Source organism: Antechinus flavipes, chromosome 3 (assembly GCF_016432865.1).
Source record: "Antechinus flavipes isolate AdamAnt ecotype Samford, QLD, Australia chromosome 3, AdamAnt_v2, whole genome shotgun sequence".
In the NCBI taxonomy this organism is placed as follows: Eukaryota; Metazoa; Chordata; class Mammalia; order Dasyuromorphia; family Dasyuridae; genus Antechinus; species Antechinus flavipes.
The window spans coordinates 250,388,721-250,409,498 of NC_067400.1; the positions used below are offsets into that span (position 1 = coordinate 250,388,721).

Consider the following 20,778-nt stretch of genomic DNA (forward strand, 5'->3'; position numbering starts at 1 on the left):
TTTTTATAATTTACTTTTGCAGCGTCAACCAGCTTTTGATACCTTTGAATGTACAGATTCACTGTTTGAAGGATTTTTCCCTGCACTAAATGAAGAGCAGACACTTCAAGAAGTACCAACTGGCTTGGATTCGTTGTCTAATGGTAATTTCCTAATCATAATTCACAAACTCAATATAATTTTTTCTAGTTGTGGTAAAAATATTAATATGTGTACTTAACTGTGTCTCTTTAAGTCAGCTTAGTGAAAATATTTTCACATACATATAGGAATGTAGATTTCATTGATTTTGATGTTATAATGAAGCTTGTGGTATTTTAATTACTTTATATATTGATGTTGATATAGTTAATTAAATGTTATTTCTGTCACTAAACTTAGCAAATACAACTATTTGATCGAAACTTTTATATAGGAAATTGATGCTTCCAATCCATTGTCATTTGAAATTTGGTTGGGGTTTTTTGTTTGGTTTTTTTTTTGGGGGGGGGAGGGATTGGTGTTATTGGAGGTTTCTTGTTTTTTTTTTTTTTTTTAAATAATAGATTCCAATTGATTTATCCACATTCTGAAGGCTAGTTTCTTCTCTTTATGAAGTTATTTTGAAAAGCAGATTCTGTTCAGCTCTGCATTCTGATTTTGACTTTGTCAGTGAGTCACTTACCTTGAGTCACTTAACCCCTCTAGGCTCCATTTTCTTACTCTACAAAATGAGTTGAACTAGATGATCTCCCTAAGGTTTCTTCTAACTCTTAGTATTCTGTGATTCTATATTGTTAGGTTTATGGCAAGTAAACACAAATTCAGCCTCAGGAATGCAGTTTATATTAAAATAAAAAGATAACTGATATATAAGAAAGTCATCTGTTACTTCAGCCTCTTTAGCACAGCTACTAGTATAAACCTACTAGTGTGAGCAATCTTAGAATAAATCAATAGGTATAAGAACTGAGAAAATTAACCTAGATAGAATTTATTTACAAACAGAAGAGGTTTATCTCAAATAAAAGCAGAAAAAATATCCACACTGAAATTCATTGGAATTTAAGCAATTATTTGACTCAATATCAAGCACTACACAGAGAATAATAATTATTGAAATGCAGCCCTTGACCTGAGCTCATGAAAGTATGTCTCCTTGGTTTTATACAAGACTAATCAGCTAGGTAGGATAGTGGATAGAGTGTCAGGTAGTCCGAAAGACTCACATTCTTAAGTCAGCTATTTACTTTGTGTCTCTGGGCTGGTCACTTAACTTAATTGCTTCAGTTCTTCATCTGTAAAATGAGCAAGAAAAGGAAATGGGAGAACACTCATGTCTCTGTCAAGAAAACTCTTAATTGGAGACACAACGAACAGATGTGACTAAAAAACAAATGAACAAGAAGAAATACATTCTTGCTCATCCTTGTTGTTCAAGTTGTGCTTTTTCTTAAAAAAAAAAAAGTAGTCTAAAACTAAATTGGAAATTCTCTTGCTGGGTTGTATAGCTTTTGCTATAGGTATGAACAACAGGGTATGGTAAGATCAAAAAAGTAATGTTTTGATATACATTAAGAATGAAACTCATAAAATTAATAGAAAATTATGTATACAGCTTAAAAGAGGAAAAATGTTTAAATAAAAAAGAAGAAAGACTTGGAGGTTTTTGATAATCTGTATTTTTAAAGCTCATTTGGGATGGCATTTTCACTGATTAAATCTAGAATATATGTTAGGTTTGCAGTAATTTTAGAGCCATTTTATTTCTTGAATTATATTAATTTTTATATATGCCTCCTAGATATTTTGTCTATATAGACCTGGCCTTTTGGGTCAACTTGAAGGAATTAGGACAAAATATGTTTGAGAACCATAAATGAATGTGCTCCCTTGTAGAGAAATGAGAAAATGTAGAAAAGAAAAGGAAATAAACATTTATATAGCATCTGCTTTGTGCCAGGCAGTATGCTAAACATTTATTACAAATATCATTTCATTTAATCCTCACAGCAATCCTGTGAGGCCGGTCCTATGACTCTGCCCATGTTATAGTTGAAGAAATTAAGGCAAAAAAAGAAACCAATGTATATTTCTTTCCAATCAGTTTTTCTGTTTTTGTCTCTAGTCCCATTACATGGTAGACTTTTCCCTAAATGCTTATTGATAGATTGATGTCAAAATTCTTAGCCAAAACTGATAGAGGTTTCTCACAAATATGTATATATACTCTTTTTTATTTTAGAATATTATATGTATTTGCCATCAAACTCTTTATTTTCTATTATGTGCTCATGTTTGAAATGTGGTTGTATTGTTTGCTTTCTAGAGTCTGCCAGTTGTGAATTACCCCTGCTTACTCCATGTAGTAAGGCTGTTATGAGTCAAGCTTTAAAAGCCACTTTTAGTGGTTTCACAAAGGAACAATGTCGTCTTGGTATTCCTAACAGTAAGTATATTTTTATAGTCAGTTTTTAATGTGTAAAATAAAGCTGCTAAGTAAGTAGTCCATCTTAACCAACCACTATTGAATTAAATATCTTTGATCTGGACTTACTTTAAAAACATAGGCTTAAAATGGTTTTCCAAAGACTAGCAAATAGAGAGTAAGGCTAAAACAATCATTGAGTTGTTAGTAATGATGTTTAATCTCAGAATTTTTTGTAGTAGTATTTTAATGGCAGCACATTTTTAAAAAATCTTTAATAAACATGTTTAGATTGTATGAAAGGAATGGTTTTGTCAGAAATTTTTAATGTTTTATTTATATTTCCATTTCTATAAGAATAATATTTAATACAAAGTACTTTTCTTACAAAAAGCCCATGGGATTCAAGCTTGACTTTAATTCTGATATCTTTCTGTGTTGTGTCACATTGGTCCTTTTCCCTCCAATGTAGATCCTTGGCTCTGGACAGAGGAGCAGGTATGCCAGTGGCTTTTTTGGGCTACCAATGAATTCAGTCTGATGGATGTAAACTTCCAAAAATTTATCATGAATGGTCAAGTCTTATGCAATCTTGGCAAGGAACGATTTCTGGAACTAGCACCTGACTTCGTCGGTGACATTCTTTGGGAGCACCTGGAGCAGATGATTAAAGGTACCTAAAGAATGACATGTCTTATCTCCTATAAGTTCTTAAGGGGGAGGGGGAGAATGTGTGTGTGTATGTGTGTACTTTTTTAATTGGTTGTTATTCTTTATAAACCAACTACTATGAACCAGGCAGTATGATATGTACTTTACAAATATTACTTCCTCTAATCTTGACATCAGTTGTAAGAAGTGCTATTATTATTCCAGTTTAGAGTTGAGACCAACCAAAGTAAAGTGATTTATTTGCCTAGGGTCACACAGCCAGTAAGTGTCTATGGCAAAGTTTTGTTTTGTTTGTTTGTTTGTTTGTTTGTTTTTTTTGGGGGGGGGGTTGGTTTGGTTTTTCAAAAAAAAATTTTTTTTTTTTCCAAATTGCATATAAAAACCATTTTTAACATTTTTTTTTTTTTCTCTCTCCTCCCTGAGTTGGTAAGCAGTTCTGTATAGGTTACATATGTAGTCATGCAGAGTACATTTGCATATTAGTTATATTATGGGAGAAAAAACACAGGCCAATAAAACCCCACAAAAAAAATAAAGTGGAGAATAGTGTAGTACAATTTGCATTCAAAAACTATAAGTTCTTTCTCTAGAGAAAAGCATTTTTCATCATGAACCCTTTGGGATTGTATTAGATCATTCACAGTTGATCATTGTACAATATTGCTGTTATTGTGTACAATGTTCTCTTGGTTCTGCTCTGCTCACTTCACTTTGTATCACTTCATGTAAGTCTTTGCAACATCCTTTCTGCTCATCCTTCATTATAGCACAATAGTGTTCCATTACAATTATATATCACAGCTTGTTCAATCATTTGCTAGTTAATGGACATCTCAATTTCCAATTCTCTGCCACCACAAAAAAAGATCTTCTATAAATATTTTTTGTATAGCTAAATCCTTTGCCCGTTTAAAAATCTCTTTAGAGTACAGATCTATTATTGGGACTTCTGGGTCAAAGGTATCCACGATTTTATAACCCCTTGAACATAGTTTCAAATTATCCTCCAGAGTGGTTGGATCAGTTTACAACTCCATTAACAGTGCATTAGTGTTCCATTTTTTCCATATCTCTTCCAATATTCATCATTTTTCTTTTTTCTTTTTCTTTTTTTTTGTCATTAACCAATCTGGTATAAGGTAGTACCTCAGAATTATTTTAATTTGCATTTCTCTAATCAATAGTAATTTAGAGCATTTCTTCATATAACTAGAGATAGATTTAATTTCTTAGAAACTGCTTATTCATATCTTTTGGCTATTTATCAATTAAGGAATAACTTGTATTTTTTTAAATTCATTTTTAACTTAAATACAAAAAGACAAAAAAGGGAACATTTTTATGTACGCAGTACAACATAAGAAGAGAATTCAATATAAAACCATAAATTTCCATTTTTACACTGTTAACTTTTTTTTTTAACTATGTAATAAATACTACACATTTTCAAAGTTGCCTTGCTTTTCTGTGCTTCCTTCTGATTTTTCTTTTGTTCTCTGCTGTTCATTTTTCATTATACATACTTCTATTTAATGTTTTTTTCTTTGAATGTGTATAGAGTCTTCCTTCATAGGTCATTTGTAGTTGATTTGAATATTGTTATTACTGAAAATGGCTTATTTATTTTTAGAACAATGTTGCTGTTACTGTGTACGATGTTCTCTTATTTCTGTTCCTTTCACTCTTTATTGTTTCATACAAATCTTTCCATGTTTTTCATAAAATCAATCAGGTCATCATTTTTTATGCTCAGTAGCAGTCCATTACAATCATATGCCACAATTGGTTAGCCATTCCCCAGTTGATGGATGTCCCCTCAATTTCTTTTTTTGTTTGTTTTTTTTTTGTTGTTGTTGTTGTTGGTTGTTTGTTTTTTTATTTAATAATAACTTTATATTGACAGAATCCATGCCAGGGTAATTTTTTTACAACTTTATCCCTTGCACTCGCTTCTGTTCTGATTTTTTCCCCTCCCTCCCTTCACCCCCTCCCCTAGATGGCAAGCAGTCCTATGTATGTTAGATATGTTGCAGTATATCCTAGATACAATATATGTTTGCAGAACCGAACAGTTCTCTTGTTGCACAGGGAGAATTGGATTCAGAAGGTAAAAATAACCCGGGAAGAAAAACAAAAATGCAAATAGTTCACATTTGTTTCCCAGTGTTCTTTCTTTGGGTGTAGTTGCTTCTGTCCATCATTTATCAATTGAAACTCAGGTCTCTTTGTCAAAGAAATCCACTTCCATCAGAATACATCCTCATACAGTATCGAATACATTATACACAAAGTGTATAATAATCTCCTGGTTCTGCTCATTTCACTTAGCATCAGTTCATGTAAGTCTCTCCAAGCCTCTCTGTATTCATCCTGCTGGTCATTTCTTACAGAACAATAATATTCCATAACATTCATATACCACAATTTACCCAGCCATTCTCCAATTGATGGGCATCCATTCAATTTCCAATTTCTATCCACTACAAACAGGGCTGCCACAAACATTTTAGCACATACAGGTCCCTTTCCCTTCGTTAGTATCTCTTTGGGGTATAAGCCCAGTAGTAGCACTGCTGGATCAAAATCCCCTCAATTTCTAATTCTTTGCCACCACAAAGAAAATTGCTATAAATATTTCAGAACATATAAATAAGTTCTTTTACTTTTTCCTTAATCCCCTGGTAAATAGATTTAATAGTGATATTAGTGGGTCATAATTTCAGATTGTTTTAAAAAATGGCTGTCTCACAATTCTACCAACAGTAAATCAGCGTCCCAGTTTTTCCACATACCTTCCAACATTTGTTGCTTTTGTTTTCTATCATTTTAGCCAGTCTGATAGATTTAATATTTCTAGATTGTGTTAATTTGCATTTCTCCAATTAATAGTGGTTTAGAGCATTTTTTCATATGATTACATATGGTTTTGAAAAAAACTATGGGTTCATATCCTTTATCACATATCAATTGGCAAATAAATCACATTCTCATAAATTTGACAGTTTTTTATACATTTGAGATGAGACCTTTACCTGAGAAACTATCAGTAAAAACTTTCTCCCAATTTTCTGTTTTCCTTCTAATCTTGGTCTTATTTGTGCAAAAACTTTTTAATGTAATCAAAACTATCTATTTTACATCTCACAATGCTTTCTATCTCTTATTTATTTATAAATTGTTCTCCTATCCATAAATCTGATAAAGTAATATATTCTATGTTTTCCTAATTTTCATGTGCTGTCTCTTGCATTTAGATCATGTATCCATTTTTGACCTTATATTAGTAAATGGTACAGGATATTGACTGTGCTCAATTTAATGACTTTTGTATTGTTTAAATTTGATTTAGTTCTCAATATATATGAGAAACAGGGTCTTTATCAGAGATATGGGCTGGGAAAATTTCTCAGCTTTGTATTTTCCTTCTAGTTGTGGCTGCATTGGTTTTGTTTCTACAAAAACTTTTCAGTTTAAAATAATCAAAATTATCTATTTTATATTGCATAATGTCCACAATCTTTTGTTTGGTCATAAATTCTTCCTTTAAAATATGTTTTAATATGGTTGTACATGAATAACATATCAGATTGCTGTCCAGGAGATGGAAAAAGAAAATTGTAATTCCAAATTTTATAAAAATGAATATTGAAAACTATCTTTATATGTAATTGAAAAAATAAAATAAGCTTAAATACAAAAAATAAATTCTTTTATCCATAGATCTGGCAAATAAACTATTTTGTGTTCTCCTAATTTGCCCATTGTATCAGCCTCCATATCTAGATCATGTACCCATTTTGACTTTTTATCTTGGGATTCAGTGTGAGATATATTTATCTGGTTTCTGCCCAAACATTATTTGCCCAACAGTTTTTGTCACAAAGTAAATTCTTGTACCAAAAGCTTGAATCTTTGGGTTTATCAAACACTAGATTGTTATGATCATTTATTACTTTATATTGTATACTTAATCCCCCACTCTGTTTCTTTGCCATTACAAGATTGTTTTGATGATTATCACTTTATAAACAATTTTAGGTTTATAAATCAGTTTGCTGATACAGCATCTGCCTTCACTTTTTTTTCCCATTAATTCCCTTGATATTCTTGACCTATCCTTCTAGATTAATTTTATTATTTTATTCATAGCTCTATTTTATGCCTAGCTCTATAAAGTAATTATCTGGTAATTTGATTGGTATGATCCTAACTTAGATAGAACCAAGTATTTTATACTATCTGCACTTATTTTAAATGGGGTTGTCTTTATTACCTCTTTCTACAAAACTGTTGATAATATATAGAAATGCTGATGATTTACATGGGTTTATTTTATATCCTAGTTTTGCCAAAGTTGCTAATTATTTCAAGTAATTTTTTTAGTTGATTCTTTAAACCAGGGGTCCTCAAACTACGGCCTGCAGGCCAGATGCAGCAGCTGAGGACGTTTATCCCCCTCACACAGGGTTATGAAGTTTCTTTAATTAAAGGCCCACAGCACAAAGTTTTTGTTTTTACTGTAGTCCGGCCCTCTAACAGTCTGAGGGACACTGAACTGGCCCCCTATTTAAAAAGTGTGAAGACCCCTGCTAAACTGTACCATCATATAACCTGCAAAGAAAGTTTTTGTTTCCTCATTGCCTCTTCAGTTTCTTTTTCTTCTCTTATTAATATAGTTAATATTTCTAATACAATACTGATAATGGATAACTTTAATCTTATTGGAAAGCTTCTAACTTATCCTCAGTATAGATAATGCTTGCTGATATTCTTAGATAGATATTATTTATAAGAAAAGCTTCATTCCTATGCTCTCTGGTGTTTTTACTAGAAATGGATGCTTTATTTTGTCAAACCTTTTCTGCATTTATTGAGATAATCACATGATTTCAGTTGGTTTTACTATTGATATGCTGTTATGCTGATAATTTTCAAAATATTGAAACAGGCCTCCATTTCTGTAAACGTCTACCTGTTCATAGTGAATAATCCTTATAATATATTGCTTTAATCTCCTTGCAAATATTTATTTAAAATTTTTGCTTCAATATTTATTAGAAAAATTTGTCTATGGTTTTCTTTTTCTCTTTTCACTCTTCTCATCAGCACCATATTTTTGTCATAAAAAGAATTTGGTAGGACTCCTTTTTTGCCTATTTTCCCTAGTAGTTTAATAGAATTGTCAATCCATCTTGCTGTGGGGAGGAGGGGGGTTCCTGAGGCAGTTATTGATGGCTTGTTCAATTTCTTTTTCTAAGATGGGGTTATTTAAGTATTCTATTTCCTCTTCTGTTAATCTGAGTAGTCCATTATCTCTCCCGGATCTATTTTCCATGTCATTGTTTTTCCAATGAGATACTTCACATTTCATTCTATTTATTTTGTTTTTTTATTTCTTTGATGTCTCATATTCATTAGCTTACGCTTGCCCATTTCTCATTTTTAAGGAATTATTATCTTCAGGGAGTTTTTGTACTCCTTTTCTATTTGGCCAGTTCTACTTTTAACAAGTTTTTTTCTACAGTGAATTTTTCTATATTTTTTCCATTTTTTTGTTTATTTCTTTACCAAACTATTGGCTCTTTCCATGATTCTCTTGTGACCCTCTCAATCCTTTTCCTGATTTCCTTCTGCCTCTCTTTTTCCCCCCTGAGGCAATTGGGATTAAATGACTTGCCCATAGTCACATAGTTAGGAAGTGTTAAGGTTCTAAGGTCACATTTGAACTCAAGTCCTCCTGACTTCAGGGCTGGTGCTGTAATCACTGTACCATCTTGCTGCCCCTTTTGTTTATTTTTAAAATTCTTTTTTTGAGCTCTTCCAGTTGTTATTTTGGGGCCTGCACCAATTCACATTTTTTCTTTTAGGCTTCAGCTTGGCTGTTTTTGACATTGTCCTTTTCTGAGTTTGTGTTTTCATCTTCCCCATCACCATATTAATTTCCTTTGGTCAGATTCTTTTTGTTTGTTTGTTTTTCCTCATTTTCCAGTCAATTTCTTGACTTTAATTTTATGTTAGTTTGGCCTCTGTCCCTGAGGTGGAGAAGTTGCTCAAGGTTTTTCTTGCTGATGTTTTCAGAGCTAATTCGGGAGACCTATAAGTTTTCAGTTTTTCCAAGGTGGAATGATTTAAGGAAAGGCATGTTTATTGACCTCCTGCTTTGTGTTCCGATCTTTGAGAGACCACAATCAGTCTTTTTCAATCTGAACCTGTGATGGAGGCAGAGAAGAGAAGGGAGAGCATTTCAAGCATGGAAGTCAGGCAGTGAAAACACATGAACTGAGGAGGTGAATGCATGAAGTCTTATGTGAGAAATATGAAGGAAAGCAGTATTACTGGACTTGGAGTATATGGGAGGAGTAGGGTATAGAAGACTAAAAAGGAGGAAGGGGCCTGTTATTAAGGGTTTGCTATTTGAGCTTATAGGTATTTGGGAATCACTGTAGTTTATTGAATAGGAAAATGATCTGGCCAACCTGTGCATTAGGAAAATCAGTTTGATAATTGAATGGAGGATGGACAGAATAGGGAGAGATTTGAGGCAGGGAGACCAACCTTATTGCTACTGTAATGTAATAGTCCAAGAGTGAAGTGATTTTGTTAAACTACACTATTGTAGCAGCAGCCTCATGTTTTTGTTTTTTTTTTTTCCCAATTTAAAAAAAAAATCATATTAGTTTACATTTTATCTGTCAATCTTTCTTTACTCTAAAGTATTCAGTTGAATGTATAATCTCAATATATATGTATATACATATCAGGAGGTTTTACTTTTTTTTCTGATATATCATACAATTTGGAAAACAGAATTTTTTGCAGGCAGGATATTGTCTTGATTATTTTCTCTTTTTTTGTACATATAAGTAAATGCATGGATAAAAATGAATATATATGTAAACTGGGGTGGGGAGGAGTGTACATGTATACCCATTCCAGTATCTTGCTATGTGTAACCTATATTTGAACTTTTGGATATTCTTTTTGGTTTTTCAGAGAATCAAGAAAAAACAGATGATCTATATGCAGAAAACTCCCATCTCACTTCAATGCCTCACTGGATCAATAGCAATTCACTAGGTTAGTCTAATTGCTTTTACATTTAAGAATATCACTATCATCTGTGCTTTATCTTAGATTGGGATTCTGTAATATGAAATGTTATCTGGACAATTACTTTAGCTAGAAATAGAATTTAACCACCTCATTAACCTTAGAAATTTAAAACCCAATTGAAAATAAGGAATCACATTTGGCAGGCCCAGTTCAAAAAATCATCTTTCTGAGCCTTGACAGGTTAAAAACATGAACAAATTTGAAGTCTTTCTTTTCAGTTTATATTTTTTTAACTAGATTATAAAATCAAATTTTGTAGAAAGAAATACTGAATTTAATATAAGATTTCCAAAAAAGTCATCTATTCAAGACTTCTGGTTTGTCAAAAGCCTAAATTTTCTAAGACATACTATTGAGATGACAACCATTTATTCCCTCCTCTACCTCTTCCTTTCTCCCCGCAGGATCTATATAAATTAATATTTCACAATTTCCTGTGGGTTTTCCTTATATTTCATAATTCTTAAAGTTAGTCTTCATAATACCAGCAGAGAATAATCATATAGTCCAGATATAAAATGACATGGCACTGAAGTAAATCACTTTACATCATTCTCCAAAAAATTAGATTTCTCATAACAGAATATCATCCATCTGGAAGAAATAATATAAGTTCTAGAGATATGGGGGAAATTAGTTGATATTTGCTCTCAGTAAAGTCTAGATGACTTTAGATGAGAAGAGAAATTGATTTTTTCAAAAGTGTGAAAATATGATCAATTCCTGCCCCCGCCCCCTATTTTTGGAACCTCTTCACAAATGTTAAATTGTGGCTTTCTAGGGTAGTAAATGGCAAGATTACAAATGGGTTTTGGTTTGAGTTTTTGAAAAAGTGAGATAAAGATGGTATTATTATTTCCTGTATCAATACTTTTCAATGATATTACAGGAGGCAACATGGATCAGCTGTCATATGGAATGCAGACCCAAAGTTGTACCAAAACAACTCTCCTGGATAGTTTGTGTCAGTCATCTACAGGACCTAATATTCTTAGTTCTGAACAGGACTTTCAATTGTATTCCAAATCCCGACTTGACACAATAAGTGTGAATTATTGCTCAGTGAATCCAGACTTCCCAGGAAACAATTTGAATTTGCTCATCAGTAATCCTGGTAAGATTGAAATGCCTTTTTGTGTAAATCTGTTTTAGGTTTTAGATTTTAGAAAAATCATTTAACATAAATGAGTTATAGGATTGATTTTCTTAATAAGTATGTTTTGTGGTCAGCCACTAGATTAGGAATCAAGCAAGCACTTGTTGATTTTCTATATTACTTTATGCTCTCCCTGCCACTTACTATGGGTTAGTTCCCTGTTTAAGTATTTTTATGTGAGTGGTTCAACTTGTATGATTCATAGAGCCACATAATATAGCACTGAGTCATTCATCCTAAAATTCTTGAACATTTCTAAACTACACATCAGTAGGGTTAGAGCATCAATTCAAAGCCAAATAAAGTGAGTATAGTAATTAATAATATTGATCCATTGTTTCATAAGAAATAAAATATGCATTTTGGTTGTCTTTCAAAAGGTAAGCCAGGAAAACATGATTCTGTTGAGAATGGCAAAGACAGTTTTGAAAGTTCTGATTCTCTGCTACAGTCATGGAATAGCCAGTCTTCTTTATTGGATGTGCAGCGTGTGCCTTCATTTGAAAGCTTTGAAGATGACTGCAATCAGTCCTTATGCTTGAATAAACCTACCATGTCTTTCAAGGATTACATTCAAGAAAGAAGTGATCCAGTAGAACAAGGCAAACCAGTTATACCAGCTGCCATTCTTGCTGGCTTTACAGGCAAGTGTTGTAACCTCCTAGAGCTTATAGACTGAGACCTTAGTTGTTTGCTCTTCTAATTCCCTGCATGGCTGTATTTCCATGATTATAAAGATATTTCTGCTTTAAGTACATTATTATTTACATTCTGTAGTTTGTATGTGACCTATCACATTCCTGCAAGATTTCCATTTTTAGAATTCAAATATTTTAGGGTATAGAAAGCTAAATGTAATGTATAAAAATTTAAAAGAGTATTCCATTTGAGTCAGTTGAAAAGGATTTTAGGGAGTATTTAGGTACATGGAATTCACACTGACTCACCCACTTAAAGAATTTCAAAGGAAACAAGCTGACATAGGCAAAAAAGCCAGTGTCAAATAATAGAGGCATTATTTGAATTTTCTTGGAATTAAAACACTGATCTACACCTATTTTAAAGTTCTGTTTCAGACCCTTCCTATTCTTCAGCCCAGATTTGTTTTTTTTTTTTTTTTTTATTTTTAAACTACTTTGTTTTTATATATCAAAATACTTCTAATGCTTCTGCATTTCCTAATTTTTCCCTCTAAAATATTTGTTTTCCTTATACATTGGTTATTTATAATGTAAGGCATCCTAACTACCAAAGGTTGTAAAACATTTTTTAAAAGCCCACTCTGAAGATTAAAGTAATAATTCTCAATCACCAAACTAATACTTCTTGTAAAACTAGATAGATAGATAAAAAGGAAGGAGAGAGAAAAGAAAGAAGAACCAGTTTCAAGACAAAATTTTTAGAGGCACCAATAGCTGTAAAACAGATAAACTGCCCTTATATCCTAGCACAGTATATGGTTTTTATATATTTTAAAGAAATACATTGTTTAGAAGGCTGCCGCATTATTATTCTTTGGTTTAGATGGAGAATATAGAATCTTAATCTTAAATCTTCCCTCCTTCTCCCAAAACATTAATCCTATGACTGAGAACAAGAGTATTTTGGAATGCAATGGGCTAGAAAAGTATTTATTATATCCTTACTATATTCTAAGCACTTTGCTAATCAGTGAGGTTATAAATGAAGCAAGACAATTCTTGCTGTCAAGGATCCCTGTTTTCATACTGAAGAAGATGCAGTGAAGATGGAAAAATCTAGTTGGTCTTAGGTTGCATTGACAGGGCAAAGGAGTTTTTAGGGAATCCACAGGGCATAGAGGCAGGGTAGATTGTCAAGAAGTCAAGTAGATTGATTAGTTGGATTAGTTGGTTCATGGGTCTGAAATTCAGGTTTTTTTCGTCGTATAAGCCTAGACTCAAAATTCATAAGCATCCCATCAATGGTAGAGAAAAAGTGTTGTCTACCCATCTCCCTCATTTTAGAGCAGTGTTTACTATCTTATTTTCTTTGCATCTTAAAAATATTTTAGTAGTTATACTTCAAAATGATTTGTTTTCTTTGTATTTTATACATTTAAAATGCATTCTTGAGAAAGGATCCATGATATACTGTAACCTATTTAACATGTAAAGGACTGCTTGCCATCTGGGGGAGAGGGTGGAGGGAGGGAGGGAAAAAATCGGAACAGAAGTGAATGCAAGGGATAATTTTGTAAAAAATTATCCTGGCATGGGTTCTGTTAATAAAAAGTTATTTAAAAAAGAGAGAGAGAGAGAGAGAGAGAGAGAGAGAAAGGATCCATGACTAAAAGGGGACGGGGTGAGCACTCTATGTAAAGTCCTGGTTTAGAGGATGAGAGAACAAGAGTCTAATCACAGAGAAAGGGGAAGTGCTTTTCCCAAAATCAATAATTGGATAGAGAAGAGAAAGGTTTAAAGTAAGGTACAAAGGATAAAATTGTGGAGGGCATGGGGAAGACAGAAGAATTGAGGAAGGGGCAACTAGTTGGTACAGTGAATAGAACACCAGCCCTGAAGTCAGGAGGACTTGAGTTCAAATCTGTCTCAGACACTTAACACTTCCTAGCTGTGACCCTGGGCAAGTCACTTAACCCCAATTGCCTCAGCCAAAAAAAAAAATTGAGGAAACAACTGTTTTCTACCAGGAATGGGGTATAAAATGACAAAAAAGAAAAAAGTTGAGATACCTAGGCCTAGCCTTTTTAGAGCAAGAAATATGATGTCAGTGATATATGTGAGATCACGCAAAACATTTCCATATCGCCTATGTTGGGGGAAAAAAAAAAAAGAAGAAAATGAAATGAAATCATTATGCTTTAATCTGCATTCAGAGTTCATCAATTCTCTGTGGAAGTGGTGGATAGAGTATTTTTCATCATGAGTCCTTTGGAAATTGTCTTGGCTCATTGTCTTAATTAGAGTAGCTAAAGTTTTTCACAGTTGACTATCAAACAGAAGCATTTGATACAAGCATATACCACAGTTTGTTCAGCCATTCCCCAGGAGATGGTCTTCCCCTTAATTTCCATGTCTTTGCCACTCACAGAAAAAATTTCTATAAATATTTTTCTATATATAGGTCTTTCCCTTTTCCTTTTCCTTTGATCTTTTTGGGATACAGACCTATTGGTGGTATTGCTGAATCAAAGTATATGCAGAGTTTTATAGCCTTTTGGACATAATTCTCCCTAATAATTAAAACATGCATAATTCCACCAATAGGTAATTTAAGAGCCATTTAAAAGATTTAGTGATTTTACATTAATTACACTCCATTATAGCTATTTGGCGTCATAGAAAGTTGAGCCAAATTGAATTGTTTTTTTTAAATGTATCAAAGTTTTTGGAGTTAATTTTATGTCACTCAGTAGCCTGCTACTTGACTCTTTCCTTTGTTTATCTAGGATAACCCAAGGTTATAGCTACATATTTCCTCATTCATTAATAAATTTCAGCATAACTTTCAACTATCCATTAATTTCAGAGCCCCACCTATTAAAGATTATTTAGTAAATTAGAAAAATCTCTAATCCTAGGGAAATCTCAAAGGTAGATACTAATAACTTTTTTCACATAAAATCCCAATAAAACATGTTTACATTTAGCTGTGAAAAGGATAACAGCCAGGTGTACAATCATCGTTATAACTGACTTATTTTGTTCTTTTAAAAACACAGTTCCGTCATTTAATTAAAGATACAAAATAAAATCTCTTCTCAAGAAGTTTTTTCTTCATAAGTTAACAAAAACTGTCAGTAAAAAAAAAGTTTTCTTTTAATTGTCAGTTTAAAATTTTCCATTTCTGTAGCATTCCATATGGCCCTTAGTTACAGTAATATCTGTTATCTCTTTGGGAAAGCTTAATGAAGTGTATTATATTAATGTTTCTTTATTGTTATTTTCTTTCTAGGAAGTGGACCTATTCAGCTATGGCAGTTTCTTTTAGAATTGTTAACAGACAAATCTTGTCAGTCATTTATTAGTTGGACCGGAGATGGATGGGAGTTTAAACTTGCTGATCCAGATGAAGTATGTAGGCTTTTACAGTATGTTCATAGTGATAGGGAAATTTTTGTCCTTTAACCTCTTGATTTTGTTATTTTATTGATATGAATGAAATAATACAACCAATTAAAAGTAAAGATGGACTTTGTCAGTAATGTTTTTAAACATTTTCCTCATATGGAATTTTTATAGAAAAAAGTTAGCTTGAAAATATTTGTGTAAATGAAGAATGTTAATGCTGTAGTTACCTACCTGCCTTGGAGCCTTCATGGTTAGAAATAGTCAGCAAGCATTTAAGTGCCCTAGTGTCAGCCACGCATCCATTTCTTCCTTTCTTTAAGTTTAAGCTATATCCCCTTCTCAGTTGCAATGACCAAGATAGCAAAGATTTTATAAATGTTTTCAAACTGTTTGAAAAGTATTTTTGAAAATCTAGGATTTCTTTAGGCAAAATAGTAACTTCTATATACTTAATATCTCAGGCCCAAAGTACAGCTCTTTGGCATCCTGCATATGTAAAATCTGGAGATATAGGTCAAAGAAAAGATGACATATTCTCCATAAAAGGATAACCTTAATGCTGAGATAAGTGTCCTAATGCTGTTCATTCCATAACAAAAGAAGAAATCAATTTGGAATTGTCCTAGTTCTAAGCTTGTCAGTCTATAAAAGTGTTTCTCTTCCCCCCCCTTCCCTTTTCTCCTTCCCCTCCCCCCGCCTTTTAACAATTAGTCATTTGCTAAGGTTTTTTTAAAATATGTCTAACAACAAATTGGGAATTTTACTGGAGAATATAGCTCCCTTGAATCTAAGCATTCCTTTTCATATCCCTTTTCATAAAAAGGTAGCCCGACGGTGGGGGAGAAGGAAAAACAAGCCCAAAATGAACTATGAAAAGCTGAGCCGGGGCCTCCGCTATTATTACGACAAGAATATCATTCACAAGACATCTGGCAAACGTTACGTGTACCGCTTTGTATGTGACCTCCAGAATCTCCTTGGATATACGGCAGAAGAACTTCACACCATGCTAGGAGTGCAGCCGGATACAGAAGACTGAGTACTGTGTGGGTCTGTATCCCAAGTGGCCGTGGCCAAGCTCCACATATACTGTGAATGGGATGCCACTGCGGACAACCCATACTGACTGCTCCCAGAGGGGCAAGTGCTGCAAAAGAAGGACCTTAAAAAGGGAGACATTTTGTAAGCCCTGGAAAAATATCAAAGGAAGCAGTGGGCTTGTTTCATCCAAAACCATGGCTCTGAGAAACCTCCCTGAGAAACACAGAAGTCAACAAAGCTTCTTACTTCTAACACCCAGTGACAAAATGTTATTTATGTTTCTCTTTAACTCCTGAAAGATAGGATGGGAATGTTCTGCTCTCTTGGATGAAAGCAGTGCACATAAGAATTTTATTTTTAACAAAGATGTGCTGGGAAGCCACAAGCACTTTTTGGTTTTGCCTTGTAGAACCAAGTGCAGCAAATGCAAAAGCATTTCCTTCAAGGAGGAGGAAAAATAATGCCATTTCAGGTGATAGTATTTGTATGCTGTTGTAATCTTATGGCTCTTCCTGAAAATCTCCATCAGTGCTATTTTTAACAGAAATTATATATTGTAATTTAAGCTAATTATTAAGTGTGCTTGAAATAAGCAACCAGGAAGGGACAAAGAACTACCAATGTTTAATTGTTAATAGTACCTACAACATTAGAAAAATATTTAATCTGCTAAGGGACAGGCGGAGAAAATTTGTGAAATGTGTATTAAACATAATATATTCCTACATGGGAAAAGGTATAGAAGGTTATTATTATTTGCCATGGCTGCAAATACTTTGTATATTTGGGCATTTTTACAAAATAATATTGTAATGGGGCATAACTGACCTTTTTGTGGTTTCTATTCTGATGTTGAAGTTACTAGCTAAGAAGCAGTATCTTTCCTGATAAATGCTGTTTTCCACTTCTGTGCATGTTTTTCAGTAAGTTTATATTCAAGACTTATTTTGGTTTAATTGTATTTATCCCATCCTCCTTGCTTCAAACATGTCCTCTCCTATGTGGTTCCCTGTCCCCAATTAATGTTGTTTGATTAAAATAGGAACTCTATTTTTGGAAATATGCAACTCCTTTTCAGAGATCAGGAGGGATTTATGTAGCAGCTATTTTTACTGCAAAAAAAAAAATCACTGGAAAATATAATTTGTAAGAAAGTTTTATTTTTATCTTAGCTTCATGTAAAGTTAAATGTATTATATTATACAGAGCAAGACGTTCCTGAAAATCAAGTCTTTATTAAAACCTCTTAAAATATAAAGTAAAGTATGGCATGTCAAATTTTTGTTCCTCAAGATAGCTCAAGATTCTTTCTACCATCAAATGTATTTCTGCTTAGTGTTCACAGTAAACATCCTTTCTTGTGAAGACCTAGAAACTGTCGAAAATCAGCTGTTAAGGAGAGAATATTGGCAGTTGCTGAAATAAAAATTTGTCTTTTGATCTCAGGTGGAGATCTTTGGCTTCAAAAGAGCAGTTTATGGTAATATTAAAGTACTGTTTTCATAAAAATTACCCATGCAGTCTAATCATCTATGTAAAATTATGGGACAGCAATGTGTAGTACAAGAAGGAAAGAGGAAGGTATAGGAGATATAGAACTTATTACAACATAATTTCTAACTAGGCAGATTTTTTTAGAATTTCAGTAATGAATATAAGTTTTATATGTAAACTTAAAATTTGTATTAGAGAAGTAGATAAACTTAAATTCAGGGAATTGAAGCTGTGGAAGAAAATTTAGAAGATCAGATAAATTGTTTCTATATTTTATCATGACAATTTATAATTAATAAAATAACATTAGGAGTAGATAATATGAGAAACTGTGACCTTTTACAGCTCATAATGGTTAACCTCATACTAGGTAATCTGAACTGACTTGCTCATAAATAAAGCACAATTCATTGTTAATGCTCACTGCCAAAAATAATTGGCTACGTGTAACAAGGTCAAGTGAAGGAAAATCTGTTGAAATTCCCAAAGATAGCTTTCCACTTCACTTCACACTTTTAACATCAGTATTGAAATATACAATGTGACAACGCACACAAGAGTTGACAAATTTTTAATTCTTTCTTCGCCGATATATGCATTGGTATAGAAACAGTATCACAAAATTTAACAATATGAGGATCCTTTGCCAGTTTAAGTATTAAAACAGCACGTTTTCTTTGACAATAGTCATTTCCCATTATTTTACATTAAATGGGAAAGAAAAAATTCTGCAAACATGGGTCATTGTCTACTGTTACTACTCTTCTGACCTTTGTTAATCTTTGAGTAAGTGTCAGATGGTGTCAGTCACTGGACTAGGAGTTATGGGACCTGGGTTATAGTCCTGATAGGCTGTTATGCTTCCCTGGACCTCATCTTATCTACCAAATGAGTAATTTTAAGGTATTTCTTATCTCTTACATTCTGTTAATGCATATCTATTCTAAAAAACCATTGACCCAAAATTCAACTAATCAGCATCAAAATTTATGCAATCAAAAAGTCAAAACTGTTTGGCACCTAGAATCCCAATGGAAACTGTAATGGGAAGGCTTAAGTATATTTCACTTTTTGCTTTGTGAAAGAAACTTTCCAAGATGACTTACTTATAGGAGACACGTGTGTTGAGGATTTAAAGTTTGTGAAACAAAGCATCTTTGTTCTTTTTTTTTTTTTTTGAGGTAGGTTATATTTTAACTCCATTTTATTTTATTATTTTTTTAATAACTTTTTATTGATAGAACCCATGCCAGGGTAATTTTTTACAGCATTATCTCTTGCATTCACTTCTGTTCCGATTTTTCCCCTCCCTCCCTCCACCCCCTCCCCCAGATGGCAAGCAGTCCTTTACATGTTGAATAGGTTACAGTATATCCTAGATACAATATATGTGTGCAGAACCGAACAGTTCTCTTGTTGCATAGGGAATTCAGAAGATATAAATAACCCGGGAAGAAAAACAAAAATGCAAGCAGTTTATATTCATTTCCCAGTGTTCTTTCTTTGGGTGTAGCTGCTTCTGTCCATCTTTGATCAATTGAAACTGAATTAGCTCTCTTTATCGAAGAGATCCACTTCCATCAGAATACATCCTCAAACTATCATTGTTGAGGTATATAATGATCTCTTGGTTCTGCTCATTTCACTTAGCAAGCATCTTTGTTCTAATAGAAGAAAGGCAAATACAAAAGAGACTGCTACTAGGATTTCTCCAAAAAATTAAAGATTCACTAAACTTCACAGAAGAATATCAAACCAATAAGGTCTCCACTGAAAATTTACTACCTACTGAGACTAATATCCAAGAGAGAAGCAAGTGAGAAGGTAATAGTGTGAGAGAACTGAAAAAATGTTGCCTAATTTTTCCTTTCCTATTCTGAAGAACAGATTTCAATAAGTATTTGTTGAGGGTTTCCCATGTGCAAGATGAGTCTGCCCTCAAACAAGTGAGGGATAAAAGGGAGCATAAGTAAACACAAAGTGTTGTTTCTTGTTCTTTGTTCTCAAAGAGGACCAAAGATATTCAGAATGAGGTCCGTGAATGAGATTTAAGTGAGGGAGAATTGTGTGAAGTTGGTCTCACTCATTCCAGAGTCATTGGAGACAAAAATTAAGATGGTGGGCGATGGCTTGGGATGCAGTGGATGACTTTGGCATCTTTGATTCCTAAGCTCTCAGCTCTAAAGGGTGTTTGCTTCAGCCACTTTCATAGCATATTAGAACAAGTTTAGCCTCATTCTGGCAGAAGTCTTCCCATGCTTCAGATGGACCATCCCCAACACATCAGCCTATAAGAGGCCTGTCGTACCCTCAACCCGGCTTAGCCCATCTGCCAAAGTATCCCATTGAAACAAAGCAGAATAGGATAAGAAAGGTTCAGAGGCGAGTGAGATCACATTGGAGGAAGCTTCATAGAGGATCTGGTATTTTGTTAATGTGTAGGGGATTTTGACAGGTGGAAAAACCAGGAGAGGCAGTATGAACAACATAAATGTAAGTGCATATTAGAAAAGACGGGACTTGTTCCACCCTTTAATAGAACTCCTTTTAAAAAAATTTTTTTTCCTGAGACAATTGGGATTAAGTGACTTGCCCAGAGTCATACAGCTAGGAAGTGTTGTGTCTGAAACCAAATTTGAACTCAAGTCCTCCTGACTTCAGGGCTGATACTCTATCCACTGCACCACCTAGCTGCCCCTAAAATCTTTATAATTAGAGTATTTGGTGGATGAGAGGAATTTGAGTGAGGAAGTAGGGAGAGTGATACTTATAAATGAAGATAATATTAAAAAAAGATGTAGAATGGATTTGTATAACTATCTCTATGTGTATACACATGCATGTAT

General features: G+C 33.3%; 1 protein-coding gene across 1 annotated transcript in view; it reads left to right on the forward strand.

Annotated features, from left to right (window-relative positions):
* Positions 1 to 17,950, forward strand: part of ETS2 (ETS proto-oncogene 2, transcription factor) — a 33,255-nt gene extending 15,305 nt beyond the window's left edge. Inside the window, exons 3-10 of the mRNA XM_051984875.1 lie at positions 23 to 143; positions 2,309 to 2,428; positions 2,880 to 3,080; positions 10,073 to 10,156; positions 11,082 to 11,306; positions 11,729 to 11,996; positions 15,286 to 15,400; positions 16,221 to 17,950. Coding sequence (XP_051840835.1) covers positions 23 to 143; positions 2,309 to 2,428; positions 2,880 to 3,080; positions 10,073 to 10,156; positions 11,082 to 11,306; positions 11,729 to 11,996; positions 15,286 to 15,400; positions 16,221 to 16,436 — 1,350 coding nt within the window. The 3' untranslated portion in view covers positions 16,437 to 17,950. The remainder of the gene's footprint in view (positions 1 to 22; positions 144 to 2,308; positions 2,429 to 2,879; positions 3,081 to 10,072; positions 10,157 to 11,081; positions 11,307 to 11,728; positions 11,997 to 15,285; positions 15,401 to 16,220) is intronic.
* Positions 17,951 to 20,778: the final 2,828 nt, after the last annotated feature.